Source organism: Equus przewalskii, chromosome 16 (genome assembly GCF_037783145.1).
Source record: "Equus przewalskii isolate Varuska chromosome 16, EquPr2, whole genome shotgun sequence".
In the NCBI taxonomy this organism is placed as follows: domain Eukaryota; kingdom Metazoa; phylum Chordata; class Mammalia; order Perissodactyla; family Equidae; genus Equus; species Equus przewalskii.
The window spans coordinates 4,120,096-4,138,168 of record NC_091846.1 but is presented as its reverse complement, the minus strand read 5'-3'; the positions used below and the strand labels follow the sequence as shown (position 1 = coordinate 4,138,168).

Here is an 18,073-nt window from a genome sequence, read left to right as displayed (position 1 = left end):
AAGTATAAATCAAGCACAGAGTAGGCATTCACCAAATAAATGACACCTATGGCTATGTTATTTTGGATTCTTTACAACCCAATAAGCCCACTTTCCTGATTCAAGCATAATAAAGCCTCATTGAGGATCAAGAGGATCTTCAGATTCCAATTTTTTCCAGGTTACTTGAAACATCACTTTCCATCTAAAACATTTTTATTGAATAAAATCTTTCTAAAGTGAATTGCAATTAACGGCCTTTTAAAAAACAGGTACATAAAACATAATTGAACCGTATCTGGTTGAATCAACTCCTGCGCTGGGCTGCAATACGAAACCCTAGGGAGCCGCTGTGTCCACACAGGCAGTTCTGCTGTTTTAACACCACTGCCAGGCAGTCCACTCTCACTCCTCGCTCTTGCTGAGCATCACTGCCTCCAATTCACTTCCTCTCTCCATTCCTGAGAAACTAGATAAATGACCCAACTAGAAAGGAACATGAAATATAAATGGGTGTTTCGACAGTCTCATCTCTTTTGAAAAAGAATATACACTTTAGCGTTGGGGAGATCTTTGTGCTTATTTTTTGATTCTTGACTGTCTTCTAGAGTTTATACTGTACATAAGGGCCCTTTTGACCAATGCCTTTTTGCCATATATCACTCTGTGTCATTTATATGTCATCATGTTCTGTAGAAGGAGGATTTCACACAGAAAAAAATTTTTTTGATCCATTCTACACTGGACAAAATCATTTATAGAAAGAAAACAAAGCTCGGCTCCAGATGTATCATATTTTGCCTTATTATCTGGATATTAACATATTATTTCTGCTTAAAGTTTCTACGTTTTGGCAGCAGCAACAGTAATTTTCTTCGGAATGGATTTAGATGGAGGCTGAGCCAAGGCTTTCTATCTGTGACTGTCACAAAATAACACCAGAATTGATGGAGCATGTGCTGTGAATCAGTCTGTCTCCAGGGAACTTTTACAGAGGTTATTTGGGGGGGTTTTATTTAAATGATATTCATTTAATAAATTATGTAATTTATTATATAATTAGATATATTAGATATAACATTAATTAGAGAATTACAAAATTATATTAAAAATATATTTTCTCTAAAATATTTGCCATTTTAAACAGGGCAGTATTAGAAACCAAACTAATATTATATTTTTAAACTCAAAAACATAGCTTACAGTTCATGATAGTCTAAGAAATTTATGAAGTGACCATTGTACATGTTAAACTAACTAGAAAGCTTGAGTTAACTAGAAATTCAGATAAGTTATTTCCAAGGAATTAAGTTACAGTGTCGAGTCCACAGCAGCAACCACTTTTAGGGCTGTCGTATTTCTAAAGCACCACAAACATAGAGATGCTGCAATTATTTGAAATCCAGGCTATAGAGTAAACAGCATATAAATATTAAATTACCTCAATATAAATGTCTACCTTGATGTTTTTATTCCATTCAGGAAAACTAGGGGGTTAAAACGCCTTGAAATCACCCCCATTAAGTGCAACAAATACCTGAAGCTGAGCCCCGCCTCCCGCCGCTGGGACCCTCCGCGCACGCGCACACGGAGACGGGCCTTCGCAAACCTGCGCCACCTCCCGGCTGAATGCCATTTCTTCTCCCTTTTCTTTTTGTCCCTGTTCCTATGAAAAACTACTACTACACACAAGATTTTTTAACAAACCAAACAGTACACCTTCCTTCCCATCTCTGGTCTCTAACGTCCTACTCCCTCCACACAGGCAAACTCTATCACCAGGTTTCCAGGCAACCTGCCACAAATATCGTGTTGAGTGTGTGTGTAACACGCGGTTCTGCAGGTAGTCTGTGTGTGTCCCCGGCTCAATGTATGAGCCCGCGGAGAGCGCTGCAGGCCGCAGCTTGACTGAGTCCGCGGGCGGCGGGCAGACCGCACTGGCCTTGACCACCTGGTCTAATGGTGCGGCTACCGAAAACAACAGCAAATCTTTGGGTGTTCCCCCCAACTATTTTGGGTAGGAAGGGGACATTTCCCTAGGCATATTATTTTCTGCGGCAGGCCAGTCAACTACCCCTGGGAACAGAAGCAATTGTATGGATGGGTCTCGGTGAGCTAGAACAAGGAGTACAGAGGAGAGGGAGCTGCCCGGCCGACTGTGGTCAGACAGCCTTCTCACGGGCTCTCTCCGGGACCAAACTCTCCAGGCTCCTCTGAGCCACTTTTTCCGTTAGGTCCCATCCTTGGGCCTTGTCCTCAAGAGTCCGTTTAGCCAGAATCCCCCACCCTCAATATCTGCTTACCTTTGCTATCTAATCACATTTCCTCGTCCCCAACCGCCCCCCAGGTGATGTCTGATCACCCGGCCTGCCTTCAGCAAGAGTCCGGTCAGGTCGGCCTGCCAGAATTCCCCTCGCCCCTATATTCGTTCTCAGTAATTTTCCACCCACTGACCCCGACACTGCTCCTCAGCTATAAATCCCCACTAGTCCATGTTGTATTTGGAACTGAGCCCAGTTCCATACTGAGGTCTCTTTCCCCCATTGCAATAGTTCCTGAATAAAATCTGGTTTTACTGCTTTAACCTCTGTCCTGCTGCAGTTTTCTTTGACACTTTCCAGGTTGCACTAGAGTTCTCCTTCTCATTTCATTGGAGGGACTGTGTGTATGTGTATGTGTATGTGTGTGTGTGTGTGTGTGTGTGTGTGTGTGGTGAGGGAGGGTAAGTGGGAGGGAAAACAAGGGTGGGAAGAGTCAGTTAATCATTGGCCTGGGCTTCAGAATTAGATCTGTGTGTTTCATTTTTATGGGGCATGGTCTGCCATTAATATCAACGGCAGAAATGTATTTAGGATGTAAAATAATCCTATAGTCTTTATTTTTGAAATTATGATCTGGTACCTTAAAAGTTGAAGGAAATACCTAGGACTTCCCTGAATCTCTGGGAAGACCTTTTTATTAATAAACTTTGAGGTGGGAAAATACACACATGCATGAAAAAATGTAATTTTTAAAAAGCATTGCTGTAAGGTTCCTACTCACTTCTGAAAATCATACAATAAGTGCACAATCCTTGGCATGACGTCTTCCTCCACCACTCTTTCCCAAAGACTAGCATAGCACCTGGGACTGACAAAGATTCTTTGCTTGATCAGACTTTGTCAGGCTCCCGAACATTCTACCAGGCCCAGCTTTACATGTCTTTGTAAAATCCAGTTTTAGTAAGAACTCTGCCAAATCAGTTTACCCAGAACCCCCACCCTCGGCATCTGCCTGGGCTCCTCCTCCTCCACCATCCCCCAGTGATGTCAGATCACCCTGGCCTGTCTTCAGAGAAGAATCCTGTTGGGTCAGTTTACCCAGAATCCCCCTTAGCCTTGATGTTTCCTCTTAGTCATTTTCCATCCACTGACCCTGCCCTGCTCCTTGGCTATAAATTCTCACTTGCCCAGGCTGTATTCGGAGTCCAGCCCAATCTCTCTTCCCCACTGTAAAATCCCATTGCATTGGTCCCTCCACCTACCACAAAGGTGCTAACAAAGCCTGCCTTGCCATCTTTAACAGGTGTCATTGAATTTTTCTTTTTTTAACAGTACCTAACAGGCTGGCGAGTAATAAATAACCACTTGCTGAGTAAACAAATGGATGAACAAATATTATTTAGGGCAGTATTTCCTAAAGTTTATTACTATTTCTGTGATTATTTTATTCCAGGGAGCAAAACCTGTAAAGGCCACAGCAGCCTCCCACTAGGTAAGGACAAAGAACTCTCCTGGCTGGCGGAGGTGGAGCTGGGGGTGGGGGAGACGAGGCTGGGGGGTCGGGGTGGGGTGAGCATGGAGGTGTTAGCAGCCTTCCTTATCTGGGTTCCAAGGCAGGAGAGGGCCGGATCCAGCTGGGCTGCTTCCACCCAGGCTGGCGGCAGCAGTGGCTCTGTCACTGGGCCCAATAGTTTTAAGCCACATTTGGTGGCTTTCCAGTAGCAAAATGACTCAAAGTAAACAGTCCTCAAATCCCCTTCTCTTTTCTCCCTGTGCAAATCCAGCACCTAAAATCACAGTGGGTCCCACTTGCATGTTGGAAGAGCAGCTCCCCAGGCCACAGGGGAGGTCCTCACGGACCACAATGGTCCAGGACACACATTCAGGGGCCTCGGGTCTAAAGCACTATTTATTTGTACAGCCACCAAGTTATTAATGTTGGTTCTTTGAACTTTAAAAGTTCAAATTTGGACAGAGAAGAAGTTATTTGTGGAGAAAATCTAGGGCACACAAATGAAAATGACAAATTAGATTTAGGTGGCTGGTTTTTAGAAATCAGCTTTTTAATTTCCTTTAATAAAACATCACCAAAGGCATATCCCCTCCTCAACTTTCAGTTTATGAAAATCCGTAGTTGAGTTTTTTAAAGAAAAATTACAAGCTAGAGCTTGTTAATATCTGCCAAACATCACTGGGCTCGATTAGGTATAATTAAACATAAATAAAGTGAGCAACGCTGTAATTAAATGGCAGAAATGAATCTTTTTTATGCTTGCAAATTACATTCATTTTTTCTTATTTGACTTTCTCCATAGGGATGAAAACAGTTTAAAGAAATGTAGTGTTTCTAAAAATATAAAGCCGGACACACACTCATGTGGAGGGAGGTATGCAGTTGTTTACAAGAATTAATTTTTTCACATTAACTAAAGTCATCCCAATAATTGGTTAGAAAAGCTTACTTTGAAAGCTGTGCCAGAGACTTGAAGTCTGTTTCAAGTGGTTCATGCAAAAACTAGTTTCCTGATTTACTGCTGGGAGGTGATCATGTTAAAAGCACATTGTTGGCATTAAGACTCGGTAAGGAGGAGGCCGTGACTGGGCAAATTCTAGACAGTAAGAATTAAAAGTCTAATGTGGTCACTTTAGGAAAACAACAATCCTCCTCCTCCCACATATTGCAACACTGTTTATTTTCATGAGCTGAAAGGATGGTCATGTAACACTGCTACGCACATGCATGGCTCCAAATGCCCAGTATGTACTACTCATGGAGCAATGTAAACAATATTTTGTATTTTTTGCCTCAGAAATAGGAAAAGGATACTAACAATTATCTTTCCCATGAACTTTCAAAAACTAAACCCTATAGCGGAAGAGAGAGAGTAAATATGGCTCCATGTGACAAAATTCTCAAAACAATTTCCAAATGGCTCAGTGACCTGTCATATATTTTCCCAAAGATAGAGGAAAACTACTTATTTAAGCTGAGTTACTAAAAAGAACCTTAATGAGACGAGATGATGCTTGGGGCTTTCAGGGAGGGAACTGGAAGCCGGGAGAGCTGATGAGATGAGACTGCTCAGGACGGGAAGAGAGGTGACAAGGAGGGTGGCATCTGGTGTGAGGAACCACAGCGATGCTCCCACTTGGCAAGGCCAAACAGGGCCACGGCGGAACAGAAACCGGTGGGAGTGTGGGAACCGGTGGCCAGGACGAGGGCAGCTCAGAGGAGGAAGGAGGGGAAGACGGCGCATGCAGCAGGTCCATGTGATTTGGATACGTCTTCTTTCAGAAGTTGATCCTAAGCCAGAATTTCTGGAGGGAAGTTCATCATTCTAGAGCTGCACTGTCCAATACAAGAGCCATCACCTCATATGGTGAAACTTAATTAATTAAAATGAAGTACAATAAAAAATCCAGTTCCTCAGTGACACCAGCCACATTTCAAGCGCTTGATAACTACAGCGGCCAGGAGTTGCCATACTGGACAGCACAGATACGGACCATTTCCACCATCACAGAAAGTTCTACTGGACAGTGCTGGACAGAGCACTGTCAAAATGAGAAACAGATGGTCACCCCCAAGTGGCTCCACCTCCTTCCCCAGTGCTCACTGTCAGGCACTCACTAACAGTGACCCTGGACAGATAACTAACTCTCTGTCTCAGTTTCCACCTATGAAACAAGGTAGTTATACTTGCTATTTGAGACACAGGTTGTAAGGATTCCGTTATGTAATATATGAACATCACATGGAACCTGGCTTGTTATAATAAACATTAGCTAACATTATCTATTTTGGTTGCATGATATGTATTACAGAGTAATAATTAAAGACATATTTGAGAGATAATACATCTCTGTTATGTTAAGGGACATCCTTTAGATGAATATAACCCAAAGTTTCCAAGGTGAAAGGTTAACATAAGTAATCATTTAAAAAGCGGCCAAAGAACAAAAGGGCGTCAATTTAAATAAGCAACAATGATATTATGGAGCTCGGTGGGGACTTCTTACCATCTAATAATTGAAAGAAAATGAAAAGAGGTCGGTGGAGCCACTGACCGTACACCACAGGTGTGGCAAGGACGCACCATCTCCAGGAAGGCTGTTCCAGTAGCTCCCGCAAGCCCCACTACATGGTTTTTGTTTTTTTTTTAAAGGTTGGCACCTGAGCTAACATTTGTTGCCAATCTTCTTTTTTTTTCTTCTCCAAAAGTCCCCCAGTACCTAGTTGTATATTCTAGTTGTGAGTGCATCTGGCTGTGCTGTGTGGGACGCTGCCTCAGGGTGGCCTGATGAGCGGTGCCACGTCAGAACCCAGGATCCAAACCCGTGAAACCCTGGGCCGCCGAAGCAGAGCGCGGGAACTTAACCACTTGGTCACGGGGCCGGCCCCCCCAACTTCATGTTTTAAATGGCAGAGCCCTAACAATGGGAAAGCAAGCACAGATACCCTGAGAAAAACAGAACTGAATGTCTTGCCCCAAAATAATAATTAGGAGTAACAAAACCACAGACGGAAATGTTAACTGTCTCTGCTTACCCAAAGTATTTCCAAGCTTCAGTTTTAAGACACAGACACATGTAATTCAAAGAATCTCATGACCCAGGGTTTGTTATTTTAGATAGAGAGACATGATATTAGAAAATGGACAGAAGTTTTAAATTAGCCTTAGTACAGCAAAACAAGTAACATCATCATGTTAGAATAAAGGTAATTTGAAAGCTTTATGTCTGGTGAAAATGCACTTTTTAAAAAGTTTTAAGGAAAACTTTAGTTGTGGATATCAATAATTTGATCCAGCTTTCTACTTTTCCATAACTAACTTTAAAATATTTACTGGTGATCGTGCTTTCAAAATTTCAGACACCACAGGTAATGAAAACCGTCAGCCTCAGGTAAAAAGGTGATGCTCTTAGACTGATCTATTCATTACAAATTCTCAGGTACCCCCTCCAGACTACATATCTAGTATTCCAAGTAAAAAGCAACTAGATTATTTATAAACGGAGCTGTGTGAAAATTTTTTAAAAAGCTGAGTCTTGGTCAAAAGAATAAATTTTCCCTGGATTTGTAAAGCTTGAAAGTCATAATTAACCAGTTGAATATACTTGTTCTGTGATTTATCTGATTTTAATATACTCAGAACTTACTTTTCTTTCCTCTGAAAGGTATGCTATTGCTATAAACTTAACAAAGGCAGCCTGGAAAGAACCAACTGCAAATTCATGAGTGGACGGCACAGAAATTTCTAGCCCCAAAGTAACTGCTTATAAAAACCTCAAGCTCCTTGCCTTAATTAGTTAACTGAGAAATAAAAATAATTATTTAGTTGTATATTTCCATTGGTATGTTTGCCTCTCTCTCTCTCTTTTTAAATTTACATATAATTGATATATAACATTAAACTACTCTCAGATTTACATCATAATGACTTGATATATGAATATACTGCAAAATGATCACCACCGTGAGGGTAGTTAACATTCACCATCACATATTGTTACAAATTTCTTTTCCTTGTGATGAAAACTTTTAAGATCTACTCCCTTAGCAACTTTCAAATATACAATACAGTATTAACTATAGTCACCAGGCTATACATTACATCTCATGACATTCATTTCATAGCTGGAAGTTTGTACTTTTTTAACCCCCTGTAACCCATTTTGCCCATGCCTCCAACGTCTGGCAACCACCAATCTGTTCTCTGTGTCTGTCAGCTGTGTTTTTCAGTTTTTTGTTTGTTTATTTTAGATTCCACATGTAAGTGAGATCTTACTGCATTTGTCTTTCTCTGTCTGGCTTATTTCATTTAGCATAATGCTCTCAAGGTCCATCCATGTTGTCGCAAAAGGCAAGATTTCATTCTTTCTATGGCTGAATAATATCCCACTGTGTATATGGTGGTGTGTGTGTGTGTATATATATATATATATAGATATAGATATAGATATATATACCACATTTCTTTTATCCATTCATCCACTGAGGAATACTTAGGTTGTTTCTATATCTTGACTATTATATATAATTCTGCAATGAACATGAGGGTGCATATATCTTTTCCAGTTAGTGTTTTCATTTTCTTTGGCTAAATACCCAGAAGTGGAAAAGCTGGATCATACAGTAGTTCTATTTTTAATTGTTTGAGGAACCTCCATACTGTTTTCCATAGTGGCTGCACCAATTTACATTCCCACCAACAAGGCACAAGCGTTCCCTTTTCTCCACGTCCTCACCAACACTTGTTTTCTCTTGCCTTTTGGAGGATAGCCATTATAACAGGTGTGAGGTGACATCTCATTGTGGCTTGGATTTCCACCTTTGCCTCTCTTCTGTTTTGCATGTTAGAGTATGAGCAAGGCTCAGTTGCTAATTTTATTGACTATGAGCTAAAATCAAGATAAAAGACTTAGCAAAAATATTATTTATAATACACACAAATTCATTAACTTTTATATTACTAGATTTAAAGGTCACTTTTCTCCCCGAGAACTATCAGAGGTTGGCTGATCTGTTCACTCCTTCAGCAAAGATATGCTATGTGTCTGTCAGGAGCAAGGCACACTGTTTAGACACTGAGGATGAAAGCTGAAGGAGTTGGTTGTCTGTCCTCCAGGTGGACACATCAGGGCACCCAGGAATATGGACCCACTCAGAACATCTGAGCATCTCAGTGGGTCTTATGAATCTAATTTTTCAGTGACATCATTACCTTTACTTTTATCCTTTCTCACTCGATTTCTTCTGGTCTATTTTTTTAATGAAGAAAATGATAATAAGTATTGAAATGGAAATAAATAAAATAAGCAGATAAAGGCAGAATTATTCACATTGTTTCCCTTTGATTGCTTCCAATGTAACATGGTTGGACGGCTGTTTCAATACTCAGGGAAAACTGCTACCTAAGAGAAAAATCTCTCTTCTGGTTATCAATGGGAAATTATGAAATACAGAAACTGTTACCAGATAATCTCAGAAGATGGACTTTTTAAATAAAAAATATTAGAGATTGGGCCCTGTGGCTGAGTGGTTAAGTTCGCACGTTCCGCTTTAGTGGCCCAGGACTTCACCGGTTCGAATCCTGGGCGCGGACATGGCACCGCTCATCGGACCATGTTGAGGCAGCGTCCCACATGCCACAACTAGAAGGACCCACAACTAAAATATACAGCTATGTACCAGGGGGCTTTGGGAGAAAAAGGAAAAATAAAATCTTTAAAAAGGAAATATTAGAGCTTATAGGACTTTCATCTTCTGGTCTGATTCTCCAGAAATTATTTTGAGGTTGTATTTCCTGGATTCAAAGGATGAAAGTTAGGGAGCAACTTCTCAGAAATAATTTATTCATCTCTTAGATTCTGTGTAGTTTCATTCAGATTTCCATAGTGATTTGAGAAAAGAAGGATTTCCTTCTTCTTTGAGGAGTGGAGATCATCATCATCTACTTTCCTCTTGGGCACTATTCCATTTTTAACTACTTTGTTCACTGACCATAGGTATGCAGAGCTGCTATAAAGGATCTTTTTACGCCTTACATAGCAGAACTTATGTCTGAAAATGCACATACTTTACAATCAACAGGGATTGAAAAACATCAGCTGAGATGCTCCAGTCAACCAGGATCCTGAAAGCCAGCACTTATTTAACACAACCACCAGAGAGGGCCATCCTCCAGGAAGTACTTGTGGAAAGCATAATTCTTTGTTTCCTGCTGTTTGTAGATCATTGATCAAAAATCTATGAATGACAAGACTCAACTTTCAATAATGGCAGTCTGTAGAGGCAAAGGACTTCTCTTCTAAAAGTCACTTTAAATAAAAAGAAAAATCTTTTGTTCCTTTTCTAACAGGAAGACTTTGATGCTTTATTTAGAACAAAAGGATACATCAATTGTCCACAACTAGTAACATCTTCAAAAGGTCAGAAAATAAAGCAAATGAATGTATAGCTCTGAACATGCTCACAAAAAAGAAAGGCCCCAAGAACATCCAAGACTGAAATATGCCCTGCTAGGACACAGTGCTTCTTAAATAGTGGTGAAAATGAATATACTTAAAACGCTACTGAGAGTAACACACACTCAACACGGGGAGATGAATAATAATTGCATGGTCAAAGGAGTGTTCAAAACCCAGGTTTGGAAAAGAACTACTACCTTGAAGGATGGTTACTTAAGTCACTGTTGGGCTCTACTTCTTGACAATGGTCACAATCATTGTAAGAAAAAGAAGGCCCCGTAAAGGGTAGTATTACCATTTTCTGTTATCAATGCTTTGTTTTTAAACCGTTAGTAGAATACTGATTCTTTTAATTAAATAAACCTTAGAAATTATATTCTTTCAGCAAAATATGATAAACAGTAAATTATATAAAACAATGACAGCTACTGAATTCTGGTTATTAGAACCTATTTTTTTTATCTCAGTAACACACATGAATCAAAAGTACTGAAAAGGGAACTGTATAATGTTTGGCTAAAGTGACATAATGAACCAAGAATTCTGTCATGGTGTCCAAATCTTCACTAGTAATTAACAAAAAGAATTTAGCTGAAAAGAACACATTTTAAAAACACCGATCGACAACTTTACCACGTATCCAACATCTACCTTAGACAACTCCATGCCTGGCCCGCACTGCTGGCAGAGAACACAATTTCCAGACCGATCTCTGAATTCTTGTTGTCTACAGTCTCCTGTTTCACAAATCACCTCACATGCCTGAAAAAAATGTTTCACAAAGCGTTATTGTAAAGTAAGTAAATTAAATTTTTTTCAAAACAAACAATATCATCAGTATTATTCACACAATCACTGAATGTAAACATTAATTTAAAATTCTTCTTAAATGAATTTTCACTTTAGGAGGAAAAACCACTTTCTGAGTAAGTCAGTGGAACAAATAAATCAATAAGCCTGCTTCTTCTCTGGAGACCCTGAATGAGGTCTCCCTTTTTCTTGGAATTAATCGCTATCTTCCTTTGATACTTTTCTGAGTACCCAGGGAAAAAGATGACTTAGGAGCCACTTTCTTTTCTAGTAAGAGGATGTATAAAAGAATAGTCGTAAGAGACGTGAGATCCTTTTGCAACCTGAAGAATTCTGAATTCAAAAACAATGTTTTTTTGATCTTCAAGAAATATAAACACATTTAAGTATAATGAATTAGATAAATAAACAAATGGAATCAATTAGGATAGCCACAAGGACTCTGCTGTTATCCTTCAGACATATCCGCCACACGGTTTTGATATAGAAGTTTCAATCTTTTTCAGTTGAACCGCATTTACCTAGAGTCTGTCTTCCAAAAAATACTATCTGACAGTCATGAGATGAGTAAAATTCTTGATGATGATAAAGATGAGAACAGTGGCCAAACTCTCTGAACTCTTCAAAGTAAAAGTGCTACGTAAATAGGAACTTACATTCTTACTCATGACCATTTAACCATTTAAATGGGATCTAACTACAGACTTTGCTTCACAGCATAGGACTTAATATGAAAGATTATCAATATAGAAATAAGCACAGGACTTGATATAGAAAGATTATCAACTTTGGCAAAATAAAGGTTGTAAATTATTTTCCAAAATATAGCCTTTTTTTCTTATTTTATGTAAAAACAATAAGTTTACTTCATATACTATCATCCTACAAAGTGTGTTTATCTGCTTCGTAACAGATAGCATTTCATAAAAAAAGTGGATATTAATAGAATCTCAGATTGGTGACAACATTCAGTTCCACCTCTTACCCTAAGCAGGAGTGGCCTCAGTAACACTCCTGACTATAATTTTGTTTTCCTAAGTGAAGGCTGAAAACCTTAGGAAGCACGGGCGAACAGAGACTTGTTATGTATAATGCCCATCACACAGGCACACGAAAATTGTTTTTGGTGGTTATAATAATGAGCAGTCATTCAGTACAAACTACCCTCCACCTTGAGGCAGGAATATCTGTAAGGATGTCCGCCAGCCTCCTTAAATAAAACCAAAGCCTTAACCTCTAGAGCAGGCAGGAGGGAGAGTTCAAGGTGGGTTTAGGGTCAGAACATGATTTGGGGCTAAAGATCTGACAATCTCCTTCCACCTCTCTGAACCCCCCTTCACCACCAATCGTAGAGGAGCCTGATTTCATTTAAGAGGTAGGAGAGCCCTTCTCCAGCAAACACACTGTAATGGCTTTGAGAAAGAAATTCCACAACCTCCATCCTACACCCTTTCTTCCAGTGTTCAACAACCTCATCCCAAAGGAAGGAAGCTTTCCTTGCATCTGTCTGAATCTCAGACTCCAATCTGACCCCATTTCCTCTTACTCTGTCTTCCAAGAAGACTTTAGGGGCTGCCTTCGGTATAAATAATTCAGTGTAAATCATGATTATACCTCCAGATTAAATGTTTCAGTTCTTTCAAACACCTTCATAGATCTTTTGTGTCAAGCTTTCAGACATTAAAATTCCCCATCTGTCTTTAACACTTTTTGGAAGCAAGAAAGATATAAATAACTACATAAAAATAACAGCTCTTTTAAAAATCAATTCTAAGCTCTTCAAAAAGTGTGTAAGTCATGGGCTCCGAACCGGCATTGATGGTCTTGTCAGGGTCTGGGATGTGCTGTGAGAGACACGTCTGTAAACCAAGGTATCATTGTCACGGGGCTGCAAGGAACACTATGATTTTGACTTCAACTAAATTTAAATAAGGCAATTTCAATGACTGTTACAAATGTCCAGATACAGCAGCAATTTTTGACTTATTAATTAAATGTCACAATGAAAAAATGCAATGAAAAATGTTTTAAAATATGAAATTAGACATAGAAAATAGTTTTGGCTCTACTTATAGGAATTTTCACCACATTCATATGAAAGTTAAGAGTTGACTTACCAAACAGGCTAGTAAAACTACAACGGTGAAAAATCTTTTCTCTTGTTCGAGTAGCACTTTTAAAGCCATTGCTCTTAGTAAATGTATTTATCCTTGAAGAGTTCTAAAAGATAAGATATAGTTAACATAAATAACATTAGTGAAGATGCTCTGTATTTACTATATAATGTTTACCATTTGCTACATATACTAGGTAATATTAATTATGTTTTAAAATAAGAAAAACCTTTAAATAATAACCTTAAAATAATAAAACCTTAAAATAATAAAACCTTTAAAAAAGATATAATAGGCAAATAATACGGGATTCTTTAAAAATTGAGGCTATGAGAATCGAAGCTTTGTCTACTAACACACTCTATGCAAAACTCCCACTGGCTCTGAATTCCCAGGCTCTACATGCCTTTATTTTCTAACCAGGTCTGTGTAGTGTCCAATCTACTCACCCAGTAGAGAATTACATTCGAACAGTGACTATATAAACCTTCCATTTATACAGGTTGAGTGAGCGCCAGCAGGATACAGTAGTGATAAAACGACAACCCGCACTGAGCACTCTGTGCTAGGTACTATTTTCAGCATGTTAACTGACAATCTTCACAACTACTCGGGAAGGTAGATAGTATTGTTATCCCCAGTTTAGAGATGGGGGAAACTGAGGCTCAGAGAGGGCTGAGTCACTTGCCCAAGGTCACACTGCTGCTAAGAGGCAGAGTTAGATGCGAACACAGGTGGGTTGGCCCCAGTGTCCCTGTGTCACATATACCCTGCAAAACTCTCTGCTGTGTTTAGTGAAAATGGTATACCTGGGTCTGGAGCCTTCAGCTCCACTAAAAAGCAGACACAGCTAACATTTGGCATTTGTGAATTCCTCCCCAAACCAGCACAGTGCAAATTATCTATTAGCAGAAAAATAAGCATTCATTTAAACACATCTAAAAATCATTTACAAGTGATGAAATTGGAGGCACCTGACATTTCAATAAAAGATAATCCAAGCCTCTTTATCCTCACCAGAAATGATCTAAAATGTAGAAACCAATCTGGCTGTTTTTTTTCACAGATCCACACAACATCAAGAGAAGAGATTTATTTAAAAAAAAAAAAAGTGAAGACTCATCTGGTGGGTCCATCTGTCAGGCAGAGAAACAACGGTTCAGTTTCTCCTTAGAGTCGAACCTTCCAAAACTAACAGAGACCTAACACAGATTATCTGCCTGCTTAGAAAGAAAGCAGAGCAGAGAACCAGAACCGTGGGCAAAGAGCTCAAGAAAAACAACGCCAGTAGCAACAACGGAAGCAGAGCTGGCAGGCTGCTGTCTCAACGTGGGCCCAGCAGCCAACCAGGGTGCACCCGAACACAGCCTGGAGATGGACAACCCAATGGTCATTTCAGCTGCCTGAGCAGGGCCAAGCATCAGAGAATGAAAGATCATTTTTACATTTGTTGAATGAAGGAACCATTTTGAGTGAATTCAAACAACATTTTTTGCTTTTCCAGCTTCTTGGTCATAGCTTTTTTCCCCCCTTGCATATCTCAAAATCATCCAGCAATTACCCAACTATGCGGCTTACTGCTTGTGTAGACACAGGATTGGGGTCAGCAGATAAAATCACATTCTCTGAAAGGTATGCTTCAGGTTATCTTTCTCAACATGGTCCTAAATTTTTTAAAATGTGCTAATTTTTAAAAGTAAAAAACATAAAATCTATGTGGAATTACACTAATATGGAAAAGGTACAAATACCAAAGCATTTACACAAAATAATGAGAAAAAAGACATTGATAGAGTCAGTCAGTGCGCACCATAATCGAGCAACCAGCCTGGACAGAATACTGGGATGCTGTACTAACTTCTGTGGAAGCAGACAAATCCTGCAGCATCTTCTTATAAGGCAATCACTGACATGCACATCAAGTTCAAAGTCACGGCAATATGATTCTCATTTCATAAGACACACCTATTTTATGTGCAAAAATAAATATGCCAAAATATTATCAACCGTTACATTTATATTGTGGCATTCTGGGTGAAATTTAGCCCTTTTTCCCCAAAACTCTTTATAACGTAAAAATCTCATTAATCATGAAAAAATTTACGTATAGTGTTCTTGGGGCAAAAAGGTAAGTGATATGGTCCTTCTCCTTTAAAAGTTTATAAATTAAAAGAGGTGACAAGATAAAAACCACATAAACACCACCAAAGAAAGGAGAAAACTGAATAAAGTGCTATGATTTTTGCATCACCAAGAAATTTTTCTTTTCGACGATAGGTAGGAAAAAACTACTGGAACTATATCCTATTGCTGATTTGTATTATTCCCCCAACGCTCATGTGAAACTGAATAGTTGAATGAATTTGTCCCTGCAAATTATTTTCTAAACTCCTTAGTCTGGCACCTATACCTTTTATAATCTCACCCACTGGCCTGCCAGTCTCATCACTGGCCACTGCCCTCACTGCCTGTCCAGCTCAGCCACGCTTGGGCACTCATGTTTCTCCTGAACACCCACGATCTTGCCCTCTTGCACACACTGTAACCTTGGTCTGGAGAGCCTTTCTCCTACCAAATCCCACCAAGAACCAACTCACTGTCACCCTGCTGAGATGCTGTCCATGACCAAGCACAGTGAAGACTTGCTCCCTATGGCCCTAAAGCCCTTTCTACATTCACGTGCAGCATTTATCGCACTGCAGAGCAATTATGCTTAGCTGTAGGTCAGCTTTACTCAACAGACTGTACACTCCATTAAAACAGGGACCCCACCTTATTACTCTCATATTCCCGTGTCTAGCACAGTGCCTGGCACATACTGCTGCTCAGTGAATGTCTACTGAATCAGTTAAGAGAATGAAGAACCACAAAATAGGGGCTGGCCCCGCGGCGGAGAGGTTGAGTTCATGTGCTTCATTTTGACAGCCTGGGGCTTCGCCAGTTTGGATCCCGGGCTGGGAGATCGTCCTGACGGCAGCTGGGGTGACCTACAGTCAAGTACCAATAGTTTTCCGCATGTAAATTCAATATGGGTGAAAAAAGCCAGGGTTTTATCCAGACTGGCAGAGGCAACTGGAAACACCTGGGTTTTCAGCTCCATTTCTTAGCAATGTCACTTTAAAACATCTATCTGTAGACATAAAAACAGAAGCTACTCACAGGGGTGTGGCAAGGATTAACTGAGATAATGCACATGAAGTGCTTAGCCCAGTGCCTGGAACAGAAGAAAAGCCTCATCGATGATGGATGGCTGCTGACGTTGCTATTGCTGCTGCTGTTTTTGAGAACATCACTTATTAGCTGTGTGAACTTGGACACGTTCCTTAACCTAAGTCTCGCCCATCATCTCTAAACTGGGCACAGTGATGGCACCTACCTGCTGAGGTTGCCGTGAGGCGTGAGTGAGTTTAACCACTGTGAAGCGCTCATAGGAGAGTTAACTGATATAGACTGTTTCTGGCCCATAATAAGTGCTACGTAAGTGTCAGCAAGGATTGCTGTCACTGTTAATGATATTATACTGAGAATCAAATGATCCAGTGTATGTGACAGTCCTTGAAGATTGTAACCTGTTAGACAAACAGGAGACATTATTCGGACGGTCACAACCGAGTGGCAGGTCATGTTTTAAGATGCACAGGCCTGCAGAAAGCATTCGAAGACTAAGAATAGACCCAAAGTTTGAACGAAGCATTTATAATGTCAAGTACTGTGTTAAGGCTTTATAAAAAGCATAAGGTTTTTTCCTTACTACCACACTCTAAAGTAGATATTTATCCCCACACTATGGGAGAGAGACCTGAGAGTCGAAGGACACGTACTAAAAATGGTGGAAACAGAACCAAACTCATGCCTGGTGACTCCAGGGCTCTCAGCCATTCTGCCAGGTTGATGCAGGGCCGTATCCTGCTCCAGGGCAGCATCCGGGACCCCTGGCATGCAGCAGAGCAGGACTACGTCAACCAAAACAAACTACATAACAAAACATACATCTAATGATTTAGCCGTTTATCCAACAAACTCTGATTAAACAGGTGTCAGATGCCTGAGTGGAGGCAGCACCAGGCTGGGGAAGGACACCCCACAGGTGCACTGGAGGGAGTCCCGGGGTCAGCAGGGGCGGTGGAATCTCCTGAACGCCTTTCCTGATAGCCCGGCTACGGGGTATTCGGAAAAAAACACTTTCGCTGGTGGAGTGTTATAAGAGTGACCTTGAATTTCCGGGAATAAAATGAAATACCTTTGAAAATGCTTTGGCCTTCATGAAAAAAGGGAAAATTTAATGAAACAAGTGTTTAAGTAATAACATTTGAAATAAAAATAAGGCAATAAAAAGGTATTTACTGAAAATGCTTTTAACTTCTGGACATTCAGAGTCTGGCTCAGATACAAAAATCCTTTTATATATTTCAGTGTTCTATTTATTTGAGGATGACTTATCAAGCATGAGATACATAAATTATTGAGATTATGTACAATGGGTCCACTGCAGTTTTCATAGTTTGTCAAAATATCCAGACTAGACAACATCTACTAACAATGTAGCACTCATTTTTGCAAAACGTGCACAGAGAAACTGGCCCTACCTAGGCAATAAGGAGAAGACTAACGATGCTTGGTTTACTGTATTCTAGGAGTATGGAATTTCTGCCTCATATCTGCTATTCCCCAATATGGAGCAGGGGACAGGATCAAGAGAACCAGGCAAGCAACACAGAAGATACAGGAGCCGCAAGCGCAGAGCTAGCAAATGTTCTCTTCAGCTGCATAGAAAGCGGCTGCTTATCAAATCGAGCTGCTCAGCCTGCTCATTTGAATGAACGGTAACTAACATGGATGTGTCCTCGCCAGCCAGCCTCTCAATGGGATAAATCCAAAGGTGCTGAAATGTATAGCCCTTTGACTTCCTTGTCTAAATCATGAAAACCCACACTGGGG

The 18,073-nt window shown here is 40.1% G+C and overlaps 1 protein-coding gene across 7 annotated transcripts in view; it reads right to left on the bottom strand.

Annotated features, from left to right (window-relative positions):
- Positions 1-18,073, bottom strand: part of TNFRSF19 (TNF receptor superfamily member 19) — a 102,046-nt gene that overhangs the window by 70,300 nt on the left and 13,673 nt on the right. For 6 of the 7 annotated variants that reach the window (XM_070578594.1, XM_070578595.1, XM_070578596.1 and 3 more), the window contains 2 exons: positions 13,139-13,241; positions 10,863-10,973 (listed from right to left, as the gene is read on the bottom strand). In XM_070578594.1, the coding sequence (XP_070434695.1) occupies positions 10,863-10,973; positions 13,139-13,207 (180 nt within the window). In that variant the 5' untranslated portion in view covers positions 13,208-13,241. Of the gene's footprint in view, positions 1-10,862; positions 10,974-13,138; positions 13,242-14,945; positions 15,101-18,073 lie in introns of those variants that run through there. The other variant, XM_070578599.1, reaches the window with a different exon arrangement.